This window comes from Elaeis guineensis, chromosome 12 (assembly GCF_000442705.2).
Source record: "Elaeis guineensis isolate ETL-2024a chromosome 12, EG11, whole genome shotgun sequence".
NCBI classification, from domain to species: Eukaryota; Viridiplantae; Streptophyta; class Magnoliopsida; order Arecales; family Arecaceae; genus Elaeis; species Elaeis guineensis.
Window position 1 is genome coordinate 12,387,519 of NC_026004.2, and position 23,813 is coordinate 12,411,331.

The 23,813-nt window shown below is 36.5% G+C and overlaps 2 protein-coding genes and 1 long non-coding RNA gene across 3 annotated transcripts; all 3 read left to right on the forward strand.

Moving 5' to 3' along the window:
* Positions 1-667: 667 nt before the first annotated feature.
* On the forward strand, positions 668-4,115 carry LOC105055165 (GDSL esterase/lipase At4g16230). Its single transcript, XM_010936908.4, has 5 exons — positions 668-902; positions 2,821-2,933; positions 3,052-3,258; positions 3,344-3,596; positions 3,712-4,115. Exons 1-5 carry the CDS (start codon positions 668-670, stop codon positions 3,921-3,923), a joined length of 1,020 nt encoding a protein of 339 aa, XP_010935210.1. The 3' UTR covers positions 3,924-4,115.
* A 635-nt stretch (positions 4,116-4,750) lies between these two features.
* LOC140852865 (uncharacterized) lies at positions 4,751-6,494 on the forward strand. The gene is made up of 3 exons (XR_012135784.1): positions 4,751-5,025; positions 5,612-5,664; positions 6,366-6,494. It is a non-coding gene; the product is annotated as an uncharacterized lncRNA (long non-coding RNA).
* A 6,145-nt stretch (positions 6,495-12,639) lies between these two features.
* On the forward strand, positions 12,640-19,006 carry LOC105055161 (enoyl-CoA hydratase 2, peroxisomal). The gene is made up of 11 exons (XM_010936905.4): positions 12,640-12,842; positions 12,952-12,974; positions 13,083-13,188; positions 13,996-14,069; positions 14,229-14,301; positions 15,834-15,873; positions 16,179-16,251; positions 16,342-16,492; positions 17,394-17,464; positions 18,497-18,670; positions 18,754-19,006. Exons 1-11 carry the CDS (start codon positions 12,780-12,782, stop codon positions 18,839-18,841), a joined length of 936 nt encoding a protein of 311 aa, XP_010935207.1. The 5' UTR covers positions 12,640-12,779; the 3' UTR covers positions 18,842-19,006.
* The last annotated feature ends 4,807 nt before the right edge of the window (positions 19,007-23,813 follow it).

Consider the following 23,813-nt stretch of genomic DNA (forward strand, 5'->3'; position numbering starts at 1 on the left):
GAATAGTTTTCATCTCATTCATTGGTGACTGATTCAGATACTATCTCTAATGGGTGAGGCACGTTATAAAAGAACAACACCAACGAATTTAGTCTCCAATTCATTCGAAAGCTTGAGGTCCTTCCCATCAAAAATACTCAAAGTTGAAATTGAAAAATCAAGATGCTACTCATGAACCGCGAGGAGCATGTCCAACTCAATTTATTTTTATGATTGCAGTTTGGTTGATTCGAGAGATTAGGGACGACATCAATGGTTTCTTTTTCAAGTAACTTTAATTATCTTATAAAATTCTAATATTATGGTATCATAGCCGTATGGATCGTCTAGCTTGAAAATTATAGCTTTCTTTATATCCATATAAAGTTTTCATGGATATAAATTTGATCAGTCAGAAAAAAAAACTTTTTTTAAGAAGAAAATTAAAACTTTCCTGCGTAATTATCCAGAAAACACTCTTAGGGCTCCACCTTGTCTGCTAACGGAAACCTAACGCCCGCTGGATCGGAGACTATCACGACTTTATCTTATATACGCACGCTTTCCACAACTTTGAGTTATAGCTGGCCACGGCGGCTTTCATCAGCTTCTTACCCCGCTCCCCTAGTCTATAAATAAGAGCCAGATGAGGAACGATAGCGTCAGAGCTTAATTAGAAGCAGCAGCCATGGCGTTAGTTCCTGTTCTTCTCCTTGCTCTTTTCTTTTCTCTGTCTGTGATTGGGAATGCTCAGCCAAAGGTTCCGGCGATCTATGTGTTCGGTGACTCCACGGCGGACGTCGGAAACAACAACTACCTGCCGGGTGCAGGCAAGGTCAACTTTCTTCCTTACGGCATCGACTTCCCGGACTCGATTCCCACCGGCCGGTGGACCAATGGCTACAACTTCGTCGATTTCTTCGGTACGTGAGAGCTCTAGCTTTAAATGGATTAATGTTTACGATGGACATGCATTTTCAATTTGTTTTGAAGGGCAGAGCATTTTACCGGTTATTTTATTATAAAGAGGATCTTCTTTACAAGGTAACATTAGTCAAAATAGCTTTATATATGCACACACATAATTGTGTGTATAATGTATATTTTTATTTGCATTCTTCATATACTTACTCAAAAATAAGGTAATGATGTCACATTAATTGCAAATCTTTAGCAATGGACATTAGGAGAGCTAGCTAAATATTAATCATTTATCTTATCATAATATAATATACCTTTTACTAAATTATAACCGTTATTTGCTAACATTTTATATTTAAGCTACTCAAGCTTGGCTTGAGTTATATATATAGAAATATTGATTGAGCTTCAGATAAAATGTTCAAACTCGGCTGTTATGATAAGATCCAAGACAAGTGCCATTAATTATAATTGTTGCAAACTATAAGTGTTTAGGCTCACTTCATTTACCTTTTGATAATAAGGCTCACTTCATTTATAAATGGAGTTTTATATGCTGATAAAACTAGCTAAAGCAATGCGATATAAAAGCATACGATGCATGTTAGCTGTTCTACCGAAACAGTCTCACAAACTGCTCGAACTGGCAATGATCTTTTGCATGTCATCTAGATGATATTTTGTACATTTGATGGGCTAAGGGGCTAAAGGATGAAGGAATTATGAACTTATGAGGCAGAACAATTGCCCTAATTTGCCTCTTATCTCGGGTCGTGTACTGGTCAAATATGTCCATCTGCTATCGCTGATGAGATCGCCATTTGATCCTCACATGGAAAAGTGGAGCTGGTAATGCAAAGATATGATCTCTACCGAGCCATCAATGTCGTCCATCTCAGAGAAAAAGTAGAATACCTTCTCAAAAAGAATAAAAGCTAGAGCAACCAAGAGACACCCCATATGAGTACGTGCGAATAATGTATGTACCTCAGGTCCATGGATAGATGCTATCCACGGGTGTCTAATTTATTTTTTTCTTGAAAACTTCATACTCATTTCTTGTGTTATCGTCAATATTTCTCTTTCATGAATGAGCAAATTACAAAAATATATCAAGTACACTTTTTATCTGGTTGATGTTTTGTCTCCTACCTAATTATTTCCTGGGTATTATCTTAGTGAATTGATGGACGTTAACAACAACAGCAAAAACAATAATAACAACTGTCTTGTTATTTTTTCTCCACTATTTCTTCAACCAACCGTCTTGTTAATAGTTGGTCCATTCTTCTTGATCATAAATCTCTTCTTGGTTTTGGAAAGCTATGGGAGAGGATTAGGAACTATAGAAGACCAGGTATTTCCTCTTCAGATGTCATGTTGCTGGTGTCTAATGTTCTCTCTGTTTAGGCTGAAATGCTGTCTTTGCTTCTCCAGTGCTGTGACATCTTGTGTAGGAGACTATGATGGTTGAGGTTTCTCTGATGTTATGTGCTTTTTTGAATGCCTCTTAAGCATCCTGCTTGCTTATCTGATCAGTCTCCTATTTACTTCTTTGTTCTTCTGATAGGATGTTGTTTTTTTTGGGTTTCCTGGCTGGGGAATAGTAGTCAACCTGTAGACCTCTCTCTTCCCTTCCTATCTCTCGTATATTCTACCTTATACACCCTGGATGTGCATACTTTTTTCTGAATAAAATTGCAGGTGACTGATGCGGTAATCTGCCCTCCAGTCTCCTTTGCTCTCAAAATAATAATAATAATAATAATAATAATAATAATAATAATAATAATAAGAACAACAACAACAATAAAATGGGGAAAATAATAATAGTAAAGAAAGACATGGATCATAAATTCTTACGCTATTATTCCTCCCACTTGTCCACTTTTAGCTACTGATCTCTGATGATGTGCGCAGCCCGTCAGATGGGCTTCCAAATGAGTCCGCCACCATATCTTTCCCTCCCAAACAACACCAGCCAAGTTGGAGTAAACTACGCTTCTGGAGGATCTGGAATTCTTGACTCCACTGTGAGCACAACTACGCTTTCTACAATGCTTACATATTTTGTTTACCTACTTAGCTGCTTTAGAACTCCTAAACAACTAAACAACACCTAATCAATATATTCATTTGTCTATATACCAGGGAAACCATACCCTCACTATGACAAAACAGATCAAATATTTTGCCGCAACTAACAAATCAAATATTGTACTCTCGAAATGTATCTTCCTCATCAGTGCCGGGGCTAACGACATCATTGCCCTTCTTGCAAAGAACACGGCATCAAGCATCACACAACCTGAACAATTCTACAACAATCTCATCTCCAACTACACAAAGCAAATCGAGGTGAACTTCCTCTCTCTTTTCTTCTCAAGTAGCATTACATTTCTGAATTTCCTGAAAAGAGCTAGTTACACTTTATAATGACTAGGCATTGTACAACTTGGGAGCAAGGAAGTTTGGGATAGTCGACGTTGGACCCATCGGTTGCACCCCAGGCGCAAGACTATTATTTAACCATTCCGGAGCCTGTTTCGACGCCGTGAATGTTTTGGTCCGTGTTGTTAATGATGATGTCAAAGTTATGTTAAGCAATCTTAGCTCCACATTGAAGGGGATGAAGTACTCGCTCGGCAGTGCTTATGCAGCGGTGTCAAATATGATAGCTAATCCAGAAGCAGCTGGTAAGCTCAATAACTACTCTTGGTGCAGGGTCATGTAACTAGTATTAGTTCCTGCATCTTGGATAAAAAGGTTAGAGTGATCAAGTAACTAAAAGTTTTAATAACACGTCGCCAGGTTTTAAAGATGTCACAAGTGGATGCTGTGGAGGTAGTTCGGTTGAGTGCACTCCGACCACTATCTACTGTAAGAACCGCACTGAATACCTATTTTGGGACGCTATACATCCTACCCAGAGGGCATACGAGGAGGCAGTCCTAGACATCTACAGTGGATCACCGCCGTTTGTCACCCCTATTAACTTCAAGCAGTTGGTGGAGGATGCATGATATATAGTTAGAAAAGAAGTTGCTGCATTATTCAATAAGGCACGTAGCCATTAATGTTGGGGAACTATAATTGCAATGCGCATGAGAGTCTAGCTAGTTGCCATCAGGGGTGATGGTGTCTTTAGAAATAAATAACATGGGTTTGGGTTTGACTACTGTACTACAGAAATTCTTACTCATGAATTATAATAATATATTGTCCACATATGCATTGCCAAACTAATGCAAACTTGCACTAGGGATGGCCATAAATATATCTTGACAGTTTAGCAAATAATTGCCACGGTTGAATATGCACTGTGAAAATTTGAGAAAACTGTCATTAATTAAGAAGCTTTGCGTTAGGTTTACTGATGACCATCGGATCTGCCATGAGAAGTCATGGATCGATGCATAACCTGCGTTTCCAAATATATCTCATACAAAACCAACAAGTGCAGCGCAGCCACATGGAATGCTCCTAAGTTCTATACAGTTGTATATATGTTAGACTATTTCTATGGTTAATGACCATGAAATTTAACCAGTTATCCCATTGTTGTATGCCTAAACCATAGTAGAAGGGAATCACAGGAGAGGCTGCTGAAAGAAGAGCTTCAAAAGTTAAACTTCATATTAAATTTGATGATCTGTGCGAGTTTACAACCTAACATGATGTGAGATCCGGCCCGGCCTGGCCCGGCCCAAGGCCGGATTCCCTGCCTGCCACGTGGAGGGTCCGCGACATGGCTGCTCGCAAGGGAGGCCGCGCGCACGCCACCGCTCCCTCCCCTGGTCGATGCGGGAAACTCCTCTCTCTCTCTCTCTTCCGCTCTCTCTCTCTCTCTCGCACTCGCGCGCTCTCCCTCTCCCTCTTTCTCTCACGCGCACTCTCCCCAACCCTCTTTCTCTTTCCCTCTTTGTCCCGTATCCCTCTCTTACTCTCTCTGTCTCCCATCTGTGTGTGTGTGCGTGAGAGAGTAAGAAAAGAAGAAAGAAACAGAAAGAAAGAAAAAGAGAGGGAATCTTTTCTCCTTCCCTTCTCTTCTTCTCCTTCCCTTCTCTTCTTCTCCCTTCTTGCTGTGTGGATTGTGGTCACTGCCGTGGATGAGCTCTTGAGCAGGTAAGATTAATCCCCTTTGGTATTTGTTGGCTGATTTCAGTTAGAGTTTGATGAATGATTATTAGAATTCTCTTAGATAATTAATTTCTGTTATAAAGTAAGTAATGGATGGTAGATGGAATAGAGAGGTCAAAACAGAAAATTAGAGCATTGAAATGGGGGAAAATTTGGAGAGGGGAGGGGACTGTCAGAAGAAGAGTAAGTGTTACAAGAAGGTGGGGATGCTAATGAGAGCAGAGCTTTAAGAAAATTGAAACATTAGAAGTTAAGCTTTATGGGTGGATTGGTTCTTCTCTATGTTAATTTGAAAATTTTAACTTCCTAAAGATTTAATAATTTAAGCTGAAATTTTAATCAAGGATTGTTGACTTATAAGTCAACTTGCTGGCAAAATTTGGATATTTTTGGAGGAGTTTAGCTAGAGTAAATAATTGATGAAAAGAGATTATTGCGAAAAAAAAAGAATGTGGGAGAAGGCTGTTATTTTTTTTTTTTTCTCTCTCTTCAAAATTGAGGGATTTTAAGAAGTAAGAGACATGAAATCTTGTTATAGCTTGTTAACTTAGTTATGGTTGTGGTTTGCTAGGTTTCAAAAAATCCTAACCGAGGGATTAATTGCTCGACTGTCGACAACTTTGGGTAAGTAACATTTGCATATTGATATGATATAAATGATTATAAGTAACACTTACCTTTTGATACAATACAAATTATTGCAAATATTACTGACATATTAACATGATTACCTGAATCAAATGAGAATCATCTTGTTCAATTAAGTCAGTGCAAATCATTGTAGATATATTCAGATCTGATAATGAATAAAATTGTGACATATTATCTCTTTAATATGATACGATTTATCATATGTGACACTTACATTTTATCTTGATTCATATGAAAATCATCTTAATCGATTACATTTTATCATGATCAATCTGAATCAAGTAAAGATCATTTTATTCATTTGAAATGATACAGACTATTGTCGATTCAATCAAATTTGATTATACGTGAAATTGCAGTGTATCATCTTTTTGATCTGATGTGAATCACTTTAATTAATTTTTATTTTAATTATGCTTGAATGATGTGAATAATAAAAAATTTACATATTATGAATCATTGATTTATGAATTGAGACTTATAAGTTGAACTGAATGATTTGACATGCTATGATCAAATCAAATTTGATAAATTATGATTATTGTCTATTGAAATACGTGCATCATAGCTGTATCAAAGTTGTATTAAGTTATATCAAAATTGCATAAAAGATGTATTGAAAAGAAAAAAAATATATGAATTATGGTTAATGTTATGTATCACTTGATTCTCAGCCCAATTGTGCTGATGTTCGAACTTGAGATACCCACCATGAGGCGTAAACATGGATTTGAGATCTCCACCACAGAAGCAAGCATGGACCTTTTGAGATCCCTTACTACAGGGGCAATCGTGACACCACAGTAAGAACTGAGAGTAAAAAGAATTGGATACCCATATTTAAGTATAGTATAATAAATTAAATATATATATTAGACTTTTATACTACTTATTGATTTTCACATCATTGAAAAGCTGATATGTAGCTGCATCTTGAATATCTTTAATCTAATGATTTTGATCTTGATCAGATTGATATCACATCCTATATGATGTATTTGAATTGCATAACATCATGATTTACATTTAGTTGATAAATGTATCTGTTACTTACTGAGCCGTGAAGCTTATAAATCTTTACCTATTATTTTTAGATTTTGAGACTAATTTTGGGTCCACACCTGAGGTATTTTGGGATTTGTATATAGAAAGTGAGGTCGGTCTGTAAAAGGTGGTTAGTTCTCAGGATAGTAAGTATATATTAATGATTGTACAGATCTGTTTTGTAAACTTGAAGTTTTAAATTGATCTGTGGAATAGATAGTAGTTATTTTATTCTACCGTTGCCTATGCAATGAGTATTGGTATCTTTCATATTATTTTAAAGTTTTGTCAAGTTGAATGCCTTACATGCCTATAGGAAGGGTACTCAATAGGTATACGGCGGCTATTCACATTTTTTGAATTTTATTTTAATTTATATTCTGGATTGGGGGCATGACACATGATGTGATAATAACATGATGCCATCCTAATCTAAGCCTATTCTATATCCAAAAAAGGAGCATGGAACATGTTTCAGACATTGTGATTGCAGTTAAAAAACCCTTAGGTTGTGTTTGGTAGCTGACAATCTATCCAGATTGTTGGCAAGTTAAAGGAGCCCCACTGGATTATTGCATTTGGTACATTCTTTGGATGGTAATCTGGATTACCTTGGCAATCCAGATTATCTCCCAGAAGATAATTCGGATAACCTAAGGGAAGGATGGTTATCCAGATTATCAAATATTTGGTAATCTGAAATGAAATATTTAGACGAAATCACCCTCTTTGTGCCTGCTCCATGGGAAGGGCAGATGGCCCGATGGTGGCTGTGGCCGGCGAGGCGACCGGCTATAGGAACCCGGGTGAGGGTCGGGTGGCCACCCGGTGGACAGCAAGGCTGATGAGGGTGCTGGCCAAATGAGCAATAGAGAGAAAAATAAAGGGGATTGGTTTTGGTGGTCTATTTCCGACGATCCTTCGTTGGATTCTAGCTATTGGAGGGTTGATCGAGAAGAGGAAGAAAGAGGGAGGAAACAAATGGACTTTACCTTAGCTCCATCATCCTTCTCCCCAGCGGCCTCCTCTTCAACTCAACCTCCTTTGTCGCTTCCTCCCTAAGCGGGGGGTGCTCGTACCGATGGGCGGCGAAGCTGGATGAGACGGCGGAGGGGTGCGAGCTAGATGAGATGGCGGTGAGGATGCAGTGACAGGGTAGTGCGAACGATCGGGGGACCAGAATGCGATGCCAAAGGCACTGCGGATGGGGGCCGCGGGGGTTGGGGTGCAGGGGACTGATGGGGTGGGTGAGGGCGGCGACACGGGTGGGTGAGGGCGGCAATGGAGGGCGGCTATGGGGGGCATGGGATGCGGGTTCACCAGAGGGCCAGAGGATGGTGCGGGAGGGCGGGAGCAAGCGCGACGAGCGAGGTGCCGCTGGGGGGGAGGAGAGGGGGGTGTCAGGGTCAGGCGTGCGGGGGAAGGAGAAGGAAGGAAAAAAAAATAAAAGTAATAAAAATAATAATAAGTATTACAATAATTTTTATCATTAAAAAATTAAATAAATAATTTATAATGCTAAACTAATAATTTGATTTAAGAATATTTTGAGAATTTGATGTTACATTATCAGTAATCTGATTGTCATACTCAATATGTCAATCAAGATTTTCAATAATTTTACTACAATATTATCTCCGTGTATCAAACAAAGTAATCAACATTACTAACAATCTATGCAGATTGCAAGTAATCTAAATTATCTTTTAAGATTGCCTGATGATGCATAAAATATAACCTTAATACTTCATCTGTCAAGGCAAAGTTGGTAGGTTTTGCATTGAGAAGAGACAAACACAGAACTTGGGGGTCCCTTCGCTGCGAAGCCGTAACGGTTCGCGCTTGATTGGCGAAGTACCGTATGGAGATCAAAAACAAACAGTAAGCATTACCAACTGGGCTCTGGCCCAATGGCTGTTTAGGTTTCGACTGCTTGGCAGGCTCGCCAATTGGCCCACTGGGCCTGGGTCACAGACGATAACAATGGGAGCCATTGGATCCTCCTATCTAGGGTCTTAAGCTTATGGAGGCTGGGCTTCAATTGAAGGACAATTTGGTGGATATGATAGGAAAATTGTAACCAAGGGCCCCAAGGGTCCGGTCAATCTGGATTGCATCGTTTACAATGGAGTAAGGATAAGTCAGCTTGATTTAGGGTCCTGTCATACAGAATACAATAGACTGGTCAAAATAAACTAATGTCATGTTAGTTTATGCACAACTGGGTCTTGACTTGATGTAAATTTAATTCAGGAATATGCCAAGGTTCCCTATGCTGTTGACTTAAAGGTTGGAGTCCAATCTAATGAACTGTTTGTCTGTCCTAGCAGTGGATGAGTTTCTACTTATCAAACTTTAGCAATAGTGTAAGAACCGAATTATATTTAGTATTAGATATCATGGATCATCAAATAACGTTGACGGCATGAAAGAACTCTCGATTGGACCGCTTCTTTGCAAGTTGTGAGAAGGGAGTGAGGAGAGCCAAATGTCGTCACCCTTTCCTGCTCCTACCTAGTATGAAGGGTTTAGAGTTTATCAAGCATCATTAAGAACATTGCAATGCCGATGCAATAGCAAATTTAATGGTAATGATTTAGCTAAGTGAAACTGAAAATTTTGGAAATATGAAGAAGATCAGCTAACACTATGGAAAGAACTCAGTTAATGCAAATTTGGGGAAAAACTCAAGAATAACATAAAAAATGTACGAAAAAAGTATGAGAGGATGACAAACAAGAGCAAAGGCAAAAACAACCTAATCCACAACATCATACAATAGTAGTTTGTCTAAGTCTGTTTTTGGTTTGATCTTTTTAATTCAAACTCATGATTTTGTTAATTTCATAGATTTTAAATATTTGAACTTTAAGAATCAATTTTTTAATGGATGCTTGGTTGTTAAAAAAGTGGTCAGGAATATGAAGAAAACATATGCTTGCAAGTATAAAAGATAAATGAATTTAACAAATCTTAGAGACAAAATAAAAATTTCAATTTGATATTTACAGGCGTTTGTGAAGTTTGATTGGAAAAAAAATGCCTAGCATCTAAAAGTTGTTATTTTTAGTTTTAAAACACCAAATCATCCGGTGTCATGACTTGCTCTATATCTAATATCTGAAGTTCGTGATATGACTTGCTCTATATCTAATATCTGAAGTTCGAACCCATGGTTCTTTTAATTTGATGATAATTAATTCTGAAAATATCTTGAAATTGATAAATATCTCATGACTTTTTGTTATCTCAATTCTATTACTTTTGAGTAATTGAAAAAATATCAACCATTCTCTCACATGAAAGATATAATCTGAACCCTTAGTTTTTAGACAAGGATTGCATCTTTCATGCCAAAGAAGGATCGGCCTTTTTCTATTGCAAACAGATGCAATAGACTTAAACTATATTCATGGTTTTTAGATGCTGTGTTGTTTTATATTCTTTATTGTTATTTATTTTTTTCTATCTATTGCACCAAAAAAAAAAAAAAAAAGGAGTCATCTTCCTTTATATGAATCTATTGTTGGATCATGCAATGCTCACTTTGAAATAGATGAATGAAAAGTTCAGAGTGCTTGAAGATCCATGCGAGATGCAATCCACAATCGACATTGGGAAAGATGATCAATCATTTTTTTGTGCAATAGAAATCTAAGTTTTTAGACAAAAATTGTATCTTTCACATAAAAGAAGGATATACTTTCCTTCGCATAAATTCACCATTGGATTGCATGATCAGATTTATGCCTCTGGATGAATGAAAGAGTTTGAATGCTTGAAGATCTATAGAGGACATGATCCAATGATTCACATCAACCATTTTCTCATGCAGAGGCCCAAGGACTGGAGCAAAAGTCCTTCATTTCTTGCGTGTGTTTCATTAGCCAAACCCTTGTCTCTTTTGGTAGAAACTAGCATATAACCTATGCAATATGCAGGATACCTTTTTTATTTTAAAAATAATATATATTTATTAATATTTAATAAAAATATGATAATCAAACTTGAGCAGTGAATGTTATTAAATTTGGATATATCTTGTGAAGATTTAATGGCCCAGATTTGACGAAGCCCATTCCTAAATCCTTTATTTCTTTCTTCTTTTTTCTTTAGTGATTTTTAAAAACCTTCATCTCTCCTTCCTCTCCTCCTTTGATCCTCTTCTCTCATATGCCGCAACTCTTCTGATCGCCAAGTCGGTGATGTTACTTACTAGAAGAACCTTCTTCTATTGGGTCACCACTACCACCACTATTAATGACAACAGTATTTTTGAGCTCCAAACAAAGTAGTGATACTCGGTGTGCCGGACTTGATTATAAAGATATCTTCGGTAGCCACATTCTCATCCCTTGTAGGAAAAGATGGCAATGAGAGATAGCCTTCTGAGATTCCAATCAAGAATTGGTTGGTAAAGCAGCCAATACAAATATATCTAAGAGAATTTAAGGGTTAAAAATTGAGGAAAAAAATTTCTTATATTGAAACACTAGGAGAAATCAATTAGAAGGAGGAGAGAAGGGAGGAAAAAAAGAGAAATTTATGGAAACGTAAAGGAGAAAAAAAGGTCATGATCATTCCCATAATGTCACATTTGTATTTATGTTATTGAAGCCGAAATATTTCTATATAAAATTTAAAAATTATTTATTAAATATATTTCTAAGAAAATATTTTCAAGCATATGTAGTGGATTTATTATTTATAAATATAGCAAAGGGCCATGATTATCTCATAATGTCACATTTGCATTTATATGTATTAAATATATTTTCAAAAAAACTTTCATGTACATATGATATACTATTTATAAATATGGCAAAGGATAGCTCTACAATTAAGGTAGTCTTATCAAATGTGCTATTTATAGTCTTGCTTTAAAAATATGACGAAAGAAGAAATACTATTTATTATTTTAAATAATTTTTAATATAAAAAATATTTGTAAAGAAGATTTTTTATTTTTTTTAAAATTTATTTCTGATTAAAGATCATAAGACTTTTTCAATAACCTTGATTCAATGGTGAAAATTTGATAATAGATATGGTTTCGCCAATTTGATTACAATCAGACAGTGTCAAACTTAAGAAAGATTATTTTAGGAAAAGGTTCGAGAGCTAGTACTTGATGAAACAAAAGGTAGAAAAAGGCATGGATCTTCTCAATTGATGGCTACGATCATGTTTAACTTTTAAACAAAAGAAGCAGTAAATAAATAAATAACTAAAAAAAAAATGATTGTAGAAATCATACCACATGGCCATGTATTTTTAAATATATTTTTTATGCAAAAATATATCAAATATAGATATGGCATAAATGTATTCCTAAATATAATTTTTTATTTTCATGTATACATATGGTGGAGGGAGGCTCAGTCAATATAGAAGTTTCTATTTTAATTATATATATATATATATATATATATATATATATATATATATATATATATATATATATATATGTGTGTGTATATGTATGCATGTATGTGCGCGTGCGCACACACATAGATTGCATTTGATGAATTGCCAGATAGCAGTAATCTAAATTTACTGTAATTTAGATAGATTGTCAGTAATATTGGTTACTATATTTGATACACAAAAATAATGTTACAGGAAAATTACTGAAAATTTTGATTAATATGTTTAGTATGACATCAAATTTTTAAAATATTTTTAAATTAAATTATCAATTTAATATTTTAAACTATTTTATTTAATTTTTTAATAATAAAAATTATTATATAAAAAAATTATTATTTTATAAAATTATTTTAAAAAAATAATATAAATTATTTGATATTTTAAATTATTAATTTAAAAAATATATTTAATATAATAATTTAATAAAATTTTTTAAATTACCTAGATAGATTACCGGCTGCCAAACGCAACCATAGAATTTGCTCATCCTTTAACCATTCCACGGCGTAACGTCAGCTCATCAGCGAAGCTCAGGAAGCATTCCCCGACGCCAATCTCTGTACTCTATCCTCCCATCTTGGCTCATTCTTCTCGTGCTTCGAGGAGATCCGGTCATGGCGAGCTCCAATCCCTCTCCCGTCGATCCGGAGCTGGTGATCTCTCACAAGTTCCCCGAGGTTTTCTTCTCTCCTCCTCCTCTCAATTCTCCTCACCTAGAGAAAAATTTCTCGGTCTGCGTGTAATTGATGTCCTGTTCTCTTATGTCTCCGTTCTTCTGCCCACAAGACTTCATTCTCCTACACTGAAAGGTCAGTTGAGCATCAAGATGTGAAATTTCGAAATTCTCTGGCTTCATGCTGCTAAAAGGTGGGATTTTTTTTCTTCTAAATTTTTGTTTTGATTTTTGTGTTTAATAGAGATGTGGCGCTCTATGCCCTTGGAGTTGGAGCTTGCGCTGGAGATGCGTTGGATGAGAAGGAGCTCAAGTATGTTTACCACAGGGACGGGCAGCGATTCATTCAGGTCAAATATGAAGCTTTCTGCGGAGAAAATCTTTTTCTTAATATGAAATTAATTTCTTCAAGATGCGATTTGGTTTTCAATAGGGGGATTGACTTTTTCTTATGGCAAAATCTGCTACCTTTTGGGAGGCATAACTCGGTAGATTCTTTTGATTCAAGTGTATGATCGGATATGTGAAAGCTAACTTTGAGCCCTAAAACTTTTCAATCATGAACAATTTAATTTAGCTTTACTGGCTTCAATTCCTAATCATTAGTAACGTTGAAAATAATTCAGCTGCGATGCAAACCGCCAGCCGTATTCTGTTCTTGACAAGTATTTACATGGTCTACAAAACTGGGGCAAGGTAGAATATATGGATACGTAGCCTGGAAATTCCAACAATCAAGGAGACTCGTATTGGTAGAAAGGTTTAAAAAGAGGAGAGAAGACCACTAATAGCCATAATGGAATTTAATAAAATTGAACCGATGAAGATAGATATGATAGATTGAATAATGCAAGCTGTTTACAAAATTCTGCATCCATGATTTATAAATTTGACTCCAAAAAAGTGAGACTGGATTTCTATTTGGTACTTATGAGTACTTTTCCTGTTGTGTCTGTTTTCTCCCAACCAAAAAAAAAAAACAGGAATGTTATTGTCTCTATAGTTCTGATAATACCATGTTTTAGCAAGGATTTGTTGTTTTAACAAGGACGGTTAGTGTAAAATCTTGAGCCTGTGAAAAAAAATTGCATTTTGATATTTGGCAGCAATCACCTGGTTAAAGATCTTGATGACATCTTGAATTTACTGATATGCAGGCTTTGCCAACTTTTGGTGCTCTGTTTCCATTCCAAAATAAGAAGGGTCAGGTTGATGATGTGCCTGGCATGCAGTGAGTACATCCCCTGTTGGAATCGGCTTTGAATCATGACTTTTTCCATGAGTATCTAGATTTTATCATGTTTTAGTACCTTGGCATCTCTAATTGATATTAAACTGTATTCATACTTTTGTCTCATTATTTGAACTGTAAAACTTATTCCTTATCCAGATTTGATCAGAGGCTGCTATTGCATGGTCAGCAATACATGGAGATATATAGGCCTTTTCCTTCAAGTGGTTCTGTAAGACTTTTTGCAGCAAAAATTTCAGTTTTTGAATATTTTTATGGAACATATTTAAGGGTGAAAACTAAGATGTAAAGATCCTCATGCATCTAGAGTTAGCGATCCTTAATGCTAAAAACAAGCAGTCTTAGGTCTCGATAAATTAAGCCATCTTCTGAGGTGAAGCCTAAATATTTTAAGTCGCTTTTACAGTCATCATCATCATCACATCATCTACTAGTTCTTCTTAGATCCGAGGGATTCTGAAGTGAATGCAAAAGAATATAAGTCCTTATGTTCTTCTAGAATTGAGGCAACAAGTATTGAGAAGGCGAAGCATTCTTTGCCATCATAAAATTCAATAAATCTGAAAGTTACGGACTAAACTGTCCCAAATCCTTGTGAGAGTTCAAGTGTCAAGTACTCTAAAAGTTTTCTACCATTTAGCATCAACTAGGAGCCAAAGGTAAGTACAAAACACTTCAGTCTTTTTTATCTGTACAGAAATGACCCGCTCTTTTAGATTAAACCCTTAAGTTTTTTTTTTTTCTGAGTATATCCTATATTTACCTTCCATGTTTTTTCTACTGTGAACAAGCATCTGCATAAAACAAACTGTTATCAAATGCTATTGAATGACAAACAAACATTGATGCATCAAAGTTTCCAACATGGTAATGTTACATATCTTGTACTGAGGGTGCACTTTGTGACTTTTACCTCAGTTGCATGACTAAAGAAAGTGCATCACCTTCTTTTAGCAAACTGAGAAATATCAATTATTCAGAAGGCTGCTAAAAGTGGATATTCTGAAGCTAGTTTAAGATGAGGCTGAAGGGAGGAGTAACACCTATCTTGTCCTATGATGGTAGATACTTACCTGTATATTACTGGACTAAAGAGTTGCAATGACTAGTTGTGGTTGGGTTTTGAATGATTTGAACTAAGTAGGATATCTTTACATGAAACTATTATACATCCTGATTTTCCAGCTTATGTTTAAATCTTCAATAAGCAGCTGCTATCACATTGCCATAATTTCATCCAAGACAACTTTAACATTTAAGCTTTCATACCTGTGGTATCAAGTTTATGAACATGTCTGTGATAATTCTGTATCTTTCCTTTTTGATAAGCATCATGTATTTGTCATGTTTTTTGTATCCCCTTGCAGTCTAGCATCATATTACTACCCAGGTCCACTCAATTCAACCTTTCTCAACTTGTATAGTTGCTTCTCCTGAGGTTCTTTAACATGCTTTAAGGGGAGGACATGGGGTTGTAGGCTCCATCAAATTTTCCTTTAAATCGTTACTTTTATCTCTTCTCGTTTTCTTGCGTGCTATTAGAATCATTTGATCCTATATTTTTAATTGCTTAAATTTCTGCTATCAACAAGATATGCTGAAGGCCCTTTGATACTCTTTGTTTTAAAAAATCAGATATGTAAGCGAATACTGCATGAAGTTTAATTCAGCTAAATTCATGACTTTTATCTTCAGAAAGTGCCCAAAATTTTATGCCATTCCCTTTTTTTTTTATTGAATCAGATTCTAAACAAAATAGCAATCGCCGGCTTGCATGACAAAGGTGTGTTTCTAATAGTGCTACATTTGCAATTCTGAATTCTTTATCTCAACTCTTTTTTCCGTTCTTTTTTCATTTTTCTTTCTTTTCATAGTATAGTGGCTGTTGTCATTTAATGTGTACTATCTGTTTGTCCTTCCACTAGTGTAAGGGCCTCCAGCTCCCTTCAGTCCACTAAATCTGATGGTTAATTTTGTTGCTAAAAATCATACCAAAATTGCAAAAAATATAATCTCCAGATAATGTCATACAGTTATGATGTTCATCAAAATTGGGATTTTTCAGTAATATGCTCTCTGATACTCCAGGAAAAGCGACTATTATTGAGATAGAGACTACTAGTTATATAAAAGAGTCTGGTGAAGCCCTGTGCATGAACCGGTCAGTAACATATTAATTTTTTGTATGTTACTTGTTTGTATATTGAGAGAATTTGCAATATATAATCTTTTGGAGTACCACTCATTGTAGGAGTACCATCTACTTGCGTGGTGCCGGAGGCTTCTCAAAGTCCTCACCACCATATTCATATATAACCTATCCGGCCAATCAGGTTTCTCGTGTTTCAGTTCCAAAATACAAACCTTCTGTGGTTTATGAAGACCGTACACATCAATCCCAGGCATGTGTTTTTTGTTTCAGTTCTCTTGTACATTTTGTTAATTTTGTTTTGTAGGAATCTGTGCCTGTGACATATCAACTTAAAACTATTTATATATTTTTTTTCACTTCCATGTAAGGCTATAGAATAAACAGAAATGTCATACAAGGACATTTGACTCTCTTCTTATCTTTCATAGTATAATTCTAATAATTTCTAAGTTCTACTGTATATAAATTTGCATGATGTTTCATACTTTTGTTGCTTATTTGATTTATTTAATTGTTCTATTTTCGCCATTAATCATGGTTAGATGAGTTAGATAGTACTAGATCTTTTACATTATTATTAGCTAGTTTTCCAACATTAGTCTTGCACTTGTAGTTTGTGGAACAGAATTGAAGTGATAATAGTGGATAAACAATTCATTCTGAAATCAATAGAGATGCAAACTCCTAGACACTCTCCCGAGATATGTACAGACTCTTGATTTTTCTTCACTTTCTTGCTCATTGGGCATATCTGTGGAAAATGTCTCTTTTTTGTTGAAAGGCAATATGGGTGCTTATAGGTGCCTCTCCCCCTTGTTCTCATTTTCTAAGCATTATAACTGTTTCACCAAGGGAGTGCTTTTAGGCTATTTGCTTGCTTCTCGTTAGCTTTACATTGTAAAGATACTCCTCCTAAAACATTATGTAACCAAAGCATTCTTTATCTTCTTAGGGGGGCTGGAAATGCTTTGCTGCACTTACCATTTATATATGAGCTTCTATGATTGACACTGCCATGTTACTTATTCTACATATTGTGATAGTCTCCTTAACAGTTAGCTTTCTGTACCAGCCCTTTTTCTTAGACCATGAGCTAGCCAATCTCCTTTCCCCATGTGGAAAACTGATGCTCTAATGCTATTATGATGCAGGCCTTATTATACAGGCTATCAGGTGATTATAATCCTCTACATTCAGATCCCATGATTGCACAGGTTGCTGGGTATGTATTTAAAGGAATAGGCATGTCTAAGATTTCTTCTCAGAACTAGTTTGGCTATCAATTATTGCCCCCTTTTTCCTTTTCATCTTTTTATCTATTCTTGCATGTATGTCATATCATCATGGCCTCTATAACACCAGTGCTTAGCTTAACTACTTTGCATATTTAGATTTGTCTAATATAGAACTCATGCTCGCTTGATTAAAACAGGTAGCAATTTTTTGGACATGCTTGCCATTGTATTCTTGGAGCATTTGCAGGATAGAAGGCTAGAATTATAAGGCCTTTAGGTTGTGATAGGGTTATAGGCAGATAGATTTAGTTATTTCCTTAACTGTTGTCAAGGAAACCATCATTTTTCTTTCATCTATGGACCTTTCTTAAGTTCATTGTAATTCTTTTGAATAAGGTAAAATTCTCTTTCTTTGAGATCAAACGATGATATATCAAGAGTGTGATAATGGGCAGTAGTGATTGATGGGTGATGAATTAAACAGATAGCATAGGTTGATAGGTGAGAGCCCTCCTGAATTCTTGCCTGCTATTGCAGGAAGAGGAAGTGACTGGAAATGCTTTTTTTCATCCATCTTGCTTGCTGTCAGAATTTATCAGAGGAAGAAGGCAGAAGCAACCCTGCCTCATGCGGGGGCTTCTTTTTTTTTTTTTGGTTAGTTTTGTTTTTTTGGGGAAAGGGGGTTGTGGAGAGAATTGGGTGTGGTTCTCAATTCCTAATGGACATTTTGGCTAGAACATCAGTAACCTTTTCACCCATTTGCCATTTGGGGGTTGGTGGAACAAATTCCCACTAGCGCATTGGCTCGTGTTACAGCTGGATATCCATTTTTCTGGAATAAAGTAATGCCTGTTGCTTCTTCACAAAAATTTCTTTCACAGTATTTGATATTTCCAAATTTATGCTGCTGCTAATTAGTTAGTTCCATGAGGTCTACTAATCTTCTGACATAATCATGCTTTTTTTTTGGAATCCATTTCATCTCTCTTCCAAATGGATTAACTGGTGGTTTCTTGTAGATTCACTCGTCCAATTCTGCATGGTTTGTGCACTCTTGGTTATGCGGTCCGAGCCATTATCAAATCTCTGTGCAATGGGGAACCAACAGCAGTGAAAAGCATATTTGGTCGTTTTCTTTTGCATGTATATCCAGGGGAAACTTTAGTCACAGAAATGTGGCTTGAAGGCCCAAGGTAAGAAAGTTTTTTTTTTCTAAATTTTTGTCGCTCATGTCAGCCCTCATCTCGGAATAGCTAACTCCAGCTTCAATGTGCAGAGTGATATATCAAACTAAGGTGAAGGAACGAAATCGGGCGGTGCTATCTGGATATGTGCTACTTAAACACATCCCCTCATCCTTGTAATCCTTGACATTTCTTTGCTCATTGCAACAAAAGCTGGATGTGGGCTGTGACTTTATTTTTAGCAGTGACATACCATCAAGAAGTGTAGAGCTTGACTGGTGGTCAAGTGCAATAAATATCAGACCTATGTCAATAAAATGCCATGTTTAGCTGTTCATACTGTCACCACTGTGTTAATCAGATCTCTTATGCATTCTACATTAGCCTCCTACTATGTGTACAGGTGTCGATGGACTGTGTGCTGTTTGGATTGACCAGTAAAATTGTTTAGAACTCTTTATCTCTTCCAACATCATCCTCCATTCCCCTTTTTTCCAGTGGTCATCACCCTCCAATATTTCGACTTCTTGATTCTCTTCAGGGTAATTTCATCTTCATTCCTAGGATCCTGCTAACTCCATCTCCAAATATACATGACCACTTCAAAACTACCTATCAGTGAACTTGCACTCTTTTCTTGCGAGAATAATTGGTTTCCTAAGCAACAAGATCCCTTAACCTTACTTTGAGTTGCATTGTACGCTATGTAGTATGTCTTCCCAGTTTTTGGATGAAGCTAGCATCACAAAATGGTTACATCTAATAGCCATGAATAGATCTTAATTAAGATTTCATCGGCTAGCATGATATAAGTTTTCCAGTGTAGCTAAGAATTTATGCTGATGCTGAAGAATGTGACACATCCTTTGATTCCCTAGTGCTTGTGCAAACTAACCAATATTTCACGCATAGCATTATGGGAGGAGGGAAACAAATTCAAAACATGAATGCAACAGCTAGATGAATTGGCTAAACATGTCCTTCGGTTGTGCTACAAGCCTGCAAATATTGCATGCTTTATCTAGCTAAATATATTGGCTCATTGAAGATGCAAGGATTATAAGATCTACAAATGTGTTCTGTAGGAACGACGATGACAAAAAGAAAAAAAAGAAGAAAGAAAAAAAAATGATGCTTTGGCAAATGGCTCCACATCAACAGAACTACTGTTTTGTTCCCACAAAAAGTAGATGTAATAGCACTTTTTAAGCTTGAATTTGGATTTTGAAGCACTTGAGCGCCAAGAAATGCTGCCATGAAAGATCCACAGGGAAAGTTAGATACTGGCATAGCAATGACGTGCTGAAAGGACCCGACTAGTTTTTCTGAGAGATGCTCATGTAATGTTCGTCTCATCAAGTTCGAATTCAAGTGGCGGGCAAACCTTTCCACTCGCCCATTGCCCACCAAGTAATATTTCCGGGCCACTTCACGAGGCGGATCTGTAGAATTTCTATGAACTATTTTAAATCAAGTAACGTGCTCTTGGGCGGCAGCCTTGCACGAAAAAATTCACAGCCTGGGGATGGAGAAATTGTATAGACTTAGTCTACGTTAAATATTATAGATTAGGCCAATGAAAAAAATGTCACCGCAGCCACAACCATCTTAAAACACCTATTTAGCCATCTCAAAATACTGTTCTAATATTTTTTTATGGGCTTAGTCTACAATATTATTGTAAACTAAGTCTACCTAATAATTTTTTCCTTGGATCTCCCAAGAATATATGCATCCATGCATAAAGAAAAAGTGGCTGCCGACGCCACTCTCCCAGTTCCTAACCATGTGCTCTTCTTGGTATTCAGTGGCCTTGAAACTTCTATAGGATTTACGCAATTTCTTTTTGCTTCAGTCTTTTGAGTTCTAAACCTCTCAAAGGCTTCCAGCAAAAGTTGGACCACGAACCCTTATGGACTGACTCCTGACTAGGACCGGATCCGAGGGCAATCAATAGCATGATTGCTTCTTCTAAAGTTTACATGAATAACTTGACCATGTCATGCTGATTCGACTTGGTACGATCGAATCAAAGAAAATGTTAGAGAAAATGGACTAGCTGCAATTGTGATGTTCTAACATCCTCCAGTTGCCAATCGTAAATGGGTTAAGATTTGACTTACATTAAATAAAACCTACCCATCCACCATTCCAGTATGAAGCCAGGCCAAAGCATGATGAGTTGGTGACCGCGTTTATAACAACCGAGATAATGATTGGAGAAAGTATCACTGTGTGAAACAAAATTGGAACCCCTTCTAGCACTACTTTTTTTCCTCTCCATCTAGCATTCAATGTTATGAAAACTTCGTTGTATTAATCCATCTAAAGGCCTGTCCGGGTGTGGCCCATGCTAATATATGTGCTTGATTGTATTTTATTTATGAGCTTATGGCTTGAGATATATAGATCCAGGGATTTAAATGTGCATTAAGGTCTATCGGCCAAAAAGAGGTGGACGCATCTCACCTCTCATAACCATCTAGAAGGGAGCTAACATTCATCGCAATCCCATAATAAATAGTTTTATTGCCCCATAAAGTTAACGAATTTATCATCCAGACTCTCTGAGTGTCCTGCCTCTTCTGTGAGAACTCACTGTGCAAATCCTACTTAGGCATCCACTTGATCCTCTTTTTATTTCATTCTTCAATATGCTATTGTCTATAGATTGACTTATAAACTGAATGTTTGCCAATGGTAAATGAAAGATAAGTGACATGCTTCCAGCTCTGCACAAGTTATTATTTTGTGAAGACAAGTCATTGAGGCCTGGCAGACTAGGCATCTATGCACCACAACTATTTTTTACATCAATCACTGCCCAATATTCCTTGCGAATCGTTGATCGAAAACCATCAGTCAAAGCCCAAAAGCCATGGATTCTAGCGCCCCATGTGGCTTCGGGAATGATTGATGACTATTTCTTTATCTTTTCTTGAGATTTAACCCAGACCAATTTTATTGCTAAACTAATTGTTGATTTTAGTTTTTTCTTGTCTGAGACACTTTTAGTTCATAGCAAGCTCGATCTTCTTCCTAGTTTCTACTCTTCTTGTTGGATCAAGAATTTTCTGCGACTATGTAATAATTATCGAAATTGATTTGTTCAATAGTTTTGTTTTGTCTTTGGACATTGTATTATTATAGTCAATTATATTGGGATTATATTTTGTTGACTGCTGCAATAATTATTTTTTCTAAATTTTAGATATTTTATTTTTCTGATTTTTATGAATATATTTATGCTAGGCAGAGACATTAAAGATCTATTTACAAACAAAAAAAAAATTGCTATATTATTATGATTTTACCATGTCAGTCAACATGAGAAAGTTTCATATTGACAGATAGATAGTAAAATCATATTGATGCTTATTATGTAAATTTATTTGGAGAATTATTTTACAAAAAAAAAAAGCCAGAACTATTACTGTGCAAATGCATGCATTCTTTTGGCTGTAACAATCATCATATTTTGATTTGTTTAAGTTGATTAGCCATTGAATTGTGCAAATAGATGCCATATATTATAAATATGGATGCAACCACAATGACACATTGGAGATCGATAATCTAATCTTCATCCCTCTATCTAATTATTATTATAAATAATAGCAACAATAGGAGTACTGCTCATCTCAATCCCGAGCGAATGATTGGGTCACCACCAATTAGGTCGCCCTTCTTATCTCATGCAACCCCCTGATCACCATTGGATGGTGACAAATGACACCACGCAAGAGACCAACATCCCAGGATATATATATGTATGATAACAACAAACTCAATGCTTGCAAGGAAACGCATCAAGATTTGGATGAAACCGGCCATGTATGTTGTTATCTACCAAACTCTAATGCATCCTTCTCGTGATGTCAAGCAGCCCCTCTCCTCCTGCAATCATACTCTGATCAGATCTCCATTTATTAAATATAAATTGAATCATTGTGTTCAATAATTTTTCCCTATAAAGAACGGTACGTGCCTTTGCCGATTTGTATATAATTTTGAGTGTGCTAAATCATTATCGCATGCTTCGAGTCTACGGTATCAGAATTACAATGTACAGCTCATCGATCTACTGAGGCGGTCATCAAAATGTTCCCTGCCATGATTCCGTCACGCTGTAACAGTTACTACCTAAAACGCCCCTATATTTTATTGAAAGTACGAACCAGCCCCACTGTTCCGTAAAGCGCGTACGCCGTTTACACTCTACCACCGGAGCTAGTGTAGCCTCGTGCGTCACATCGTGGTCAAAACCGTCATTTTGCTTTTCTTTTGTGGTTAACTTATTTTAAGGGATTTTAATTGCTCAGACGGAGTTGGTGACTGCCAAACTACGCAGCCCCACAGTTTCACCTAGGTGAAGCGTGCACAAAAGGTTTCTCAGTGATGGCCCCAGAATTGGACCGATTTGTGTATTCAATGCGATACAATTGAGCTGAGATTGAATTTGAGAGGTTCAATTTACAATCACAATATTGATGTATTAGGTGATAGTTTATAGTTGAATGTTCTATCCTATTCTTATTAAGCCAATGATGAATGCATACATATACACCATCGGTGATCGAGAATTGGATCTCTGGTCCAATCTTAAATTTTTTTTTTTTTTAAGTTTTGATTTCCTTTCTATCAAACAAAAGGGAAAGTAAAAGTGCGTTGATGTAAAAATTATCAAGCCAAGCTTATCTTGAGGAATGGGTTGGTCACCTTATTGGGCTTCGTAACATTTTTCTCACGGCAAACAGATGGAACCGTCTCTTTCGGCGGCATCCCGCTTGTCCGGTGTTCGTCCTGAACCTACGGGTCGAACACACGTCCCACGATCGTACTCTTTAAAATCCACGGACACCCAAACGACACCCGCAAGATATACCCCACTCCCAGAAAACGGGCCCCACAACAAACAGGACTTGCCCAAAACGTACTATGTATAACAATCCTATTACCGGTGCACTTACGTGGCGTTCAGAAGCGTCGTGGTCCGACCGGCCGAGATCCGACGTCCACGTTGACATTTTTCTCTGACGTGTCGGATGATCCAGCCACAGTAACACTGGGCCCCACCACAAGGAATCAAGGGTAAAACTGTAAAAAGGAAAAAGAAAATTTAACATTAAAGAAAGAGCGCGTCATGTCGGGC

What these genes read in the sequence shown, in the direction of transcription:
- LOC105055161 (XM_010936905.4), top strand. Translation starts at nt 12,780, where the DNA reads ATGGCGAGCTCCAATCCCTCTCCCGTCGATCCGGAGCTGGTGATCTCT. An exon ending in CTTTTCCTTCAAGTGGTTCT is followed by an intron (nt 14,302 to 15,833) that starts GTAAGACTTTTT and finishes TTATTGAATCAG; the next exon opens with ATTCTAAACAAAATAGCAAT. An exon ending in CGCCGGCTTGCATGACAAAG is followed by an intron (nt 15,874 to 16,178) that starts GTGTGTTTCTAA and finishes CTGATACTCCAG; the next exon opens with GAAAAGCGACTATTATTGAG.
- LOC105055165 (XM_010936908.4), top strand. Translation starts at nt 668, where the DNA reads ATGGCGTTAGTTCCTGTTCTTCTCCTTGCTCTTTTCTTTTCTCTGTCT. An exon ending in CAACTTCGTCGATTTCTTCG is followed by an intron (nt 903 to 2,820) that starts GTACGTGAGAGC and finishes TGATGTGCGCAG; the next exon opens with CCCGTCAGATGGGCTTCCAA. An exon ending in CTGGAATTCTTGACTCCACT is followed by an intron (nt 2,934 to 3,051) that starts GTGAGCACAACT and finishes TCTATATACCAG; the next exon opens with GGAAACCATACCCTCACTAT.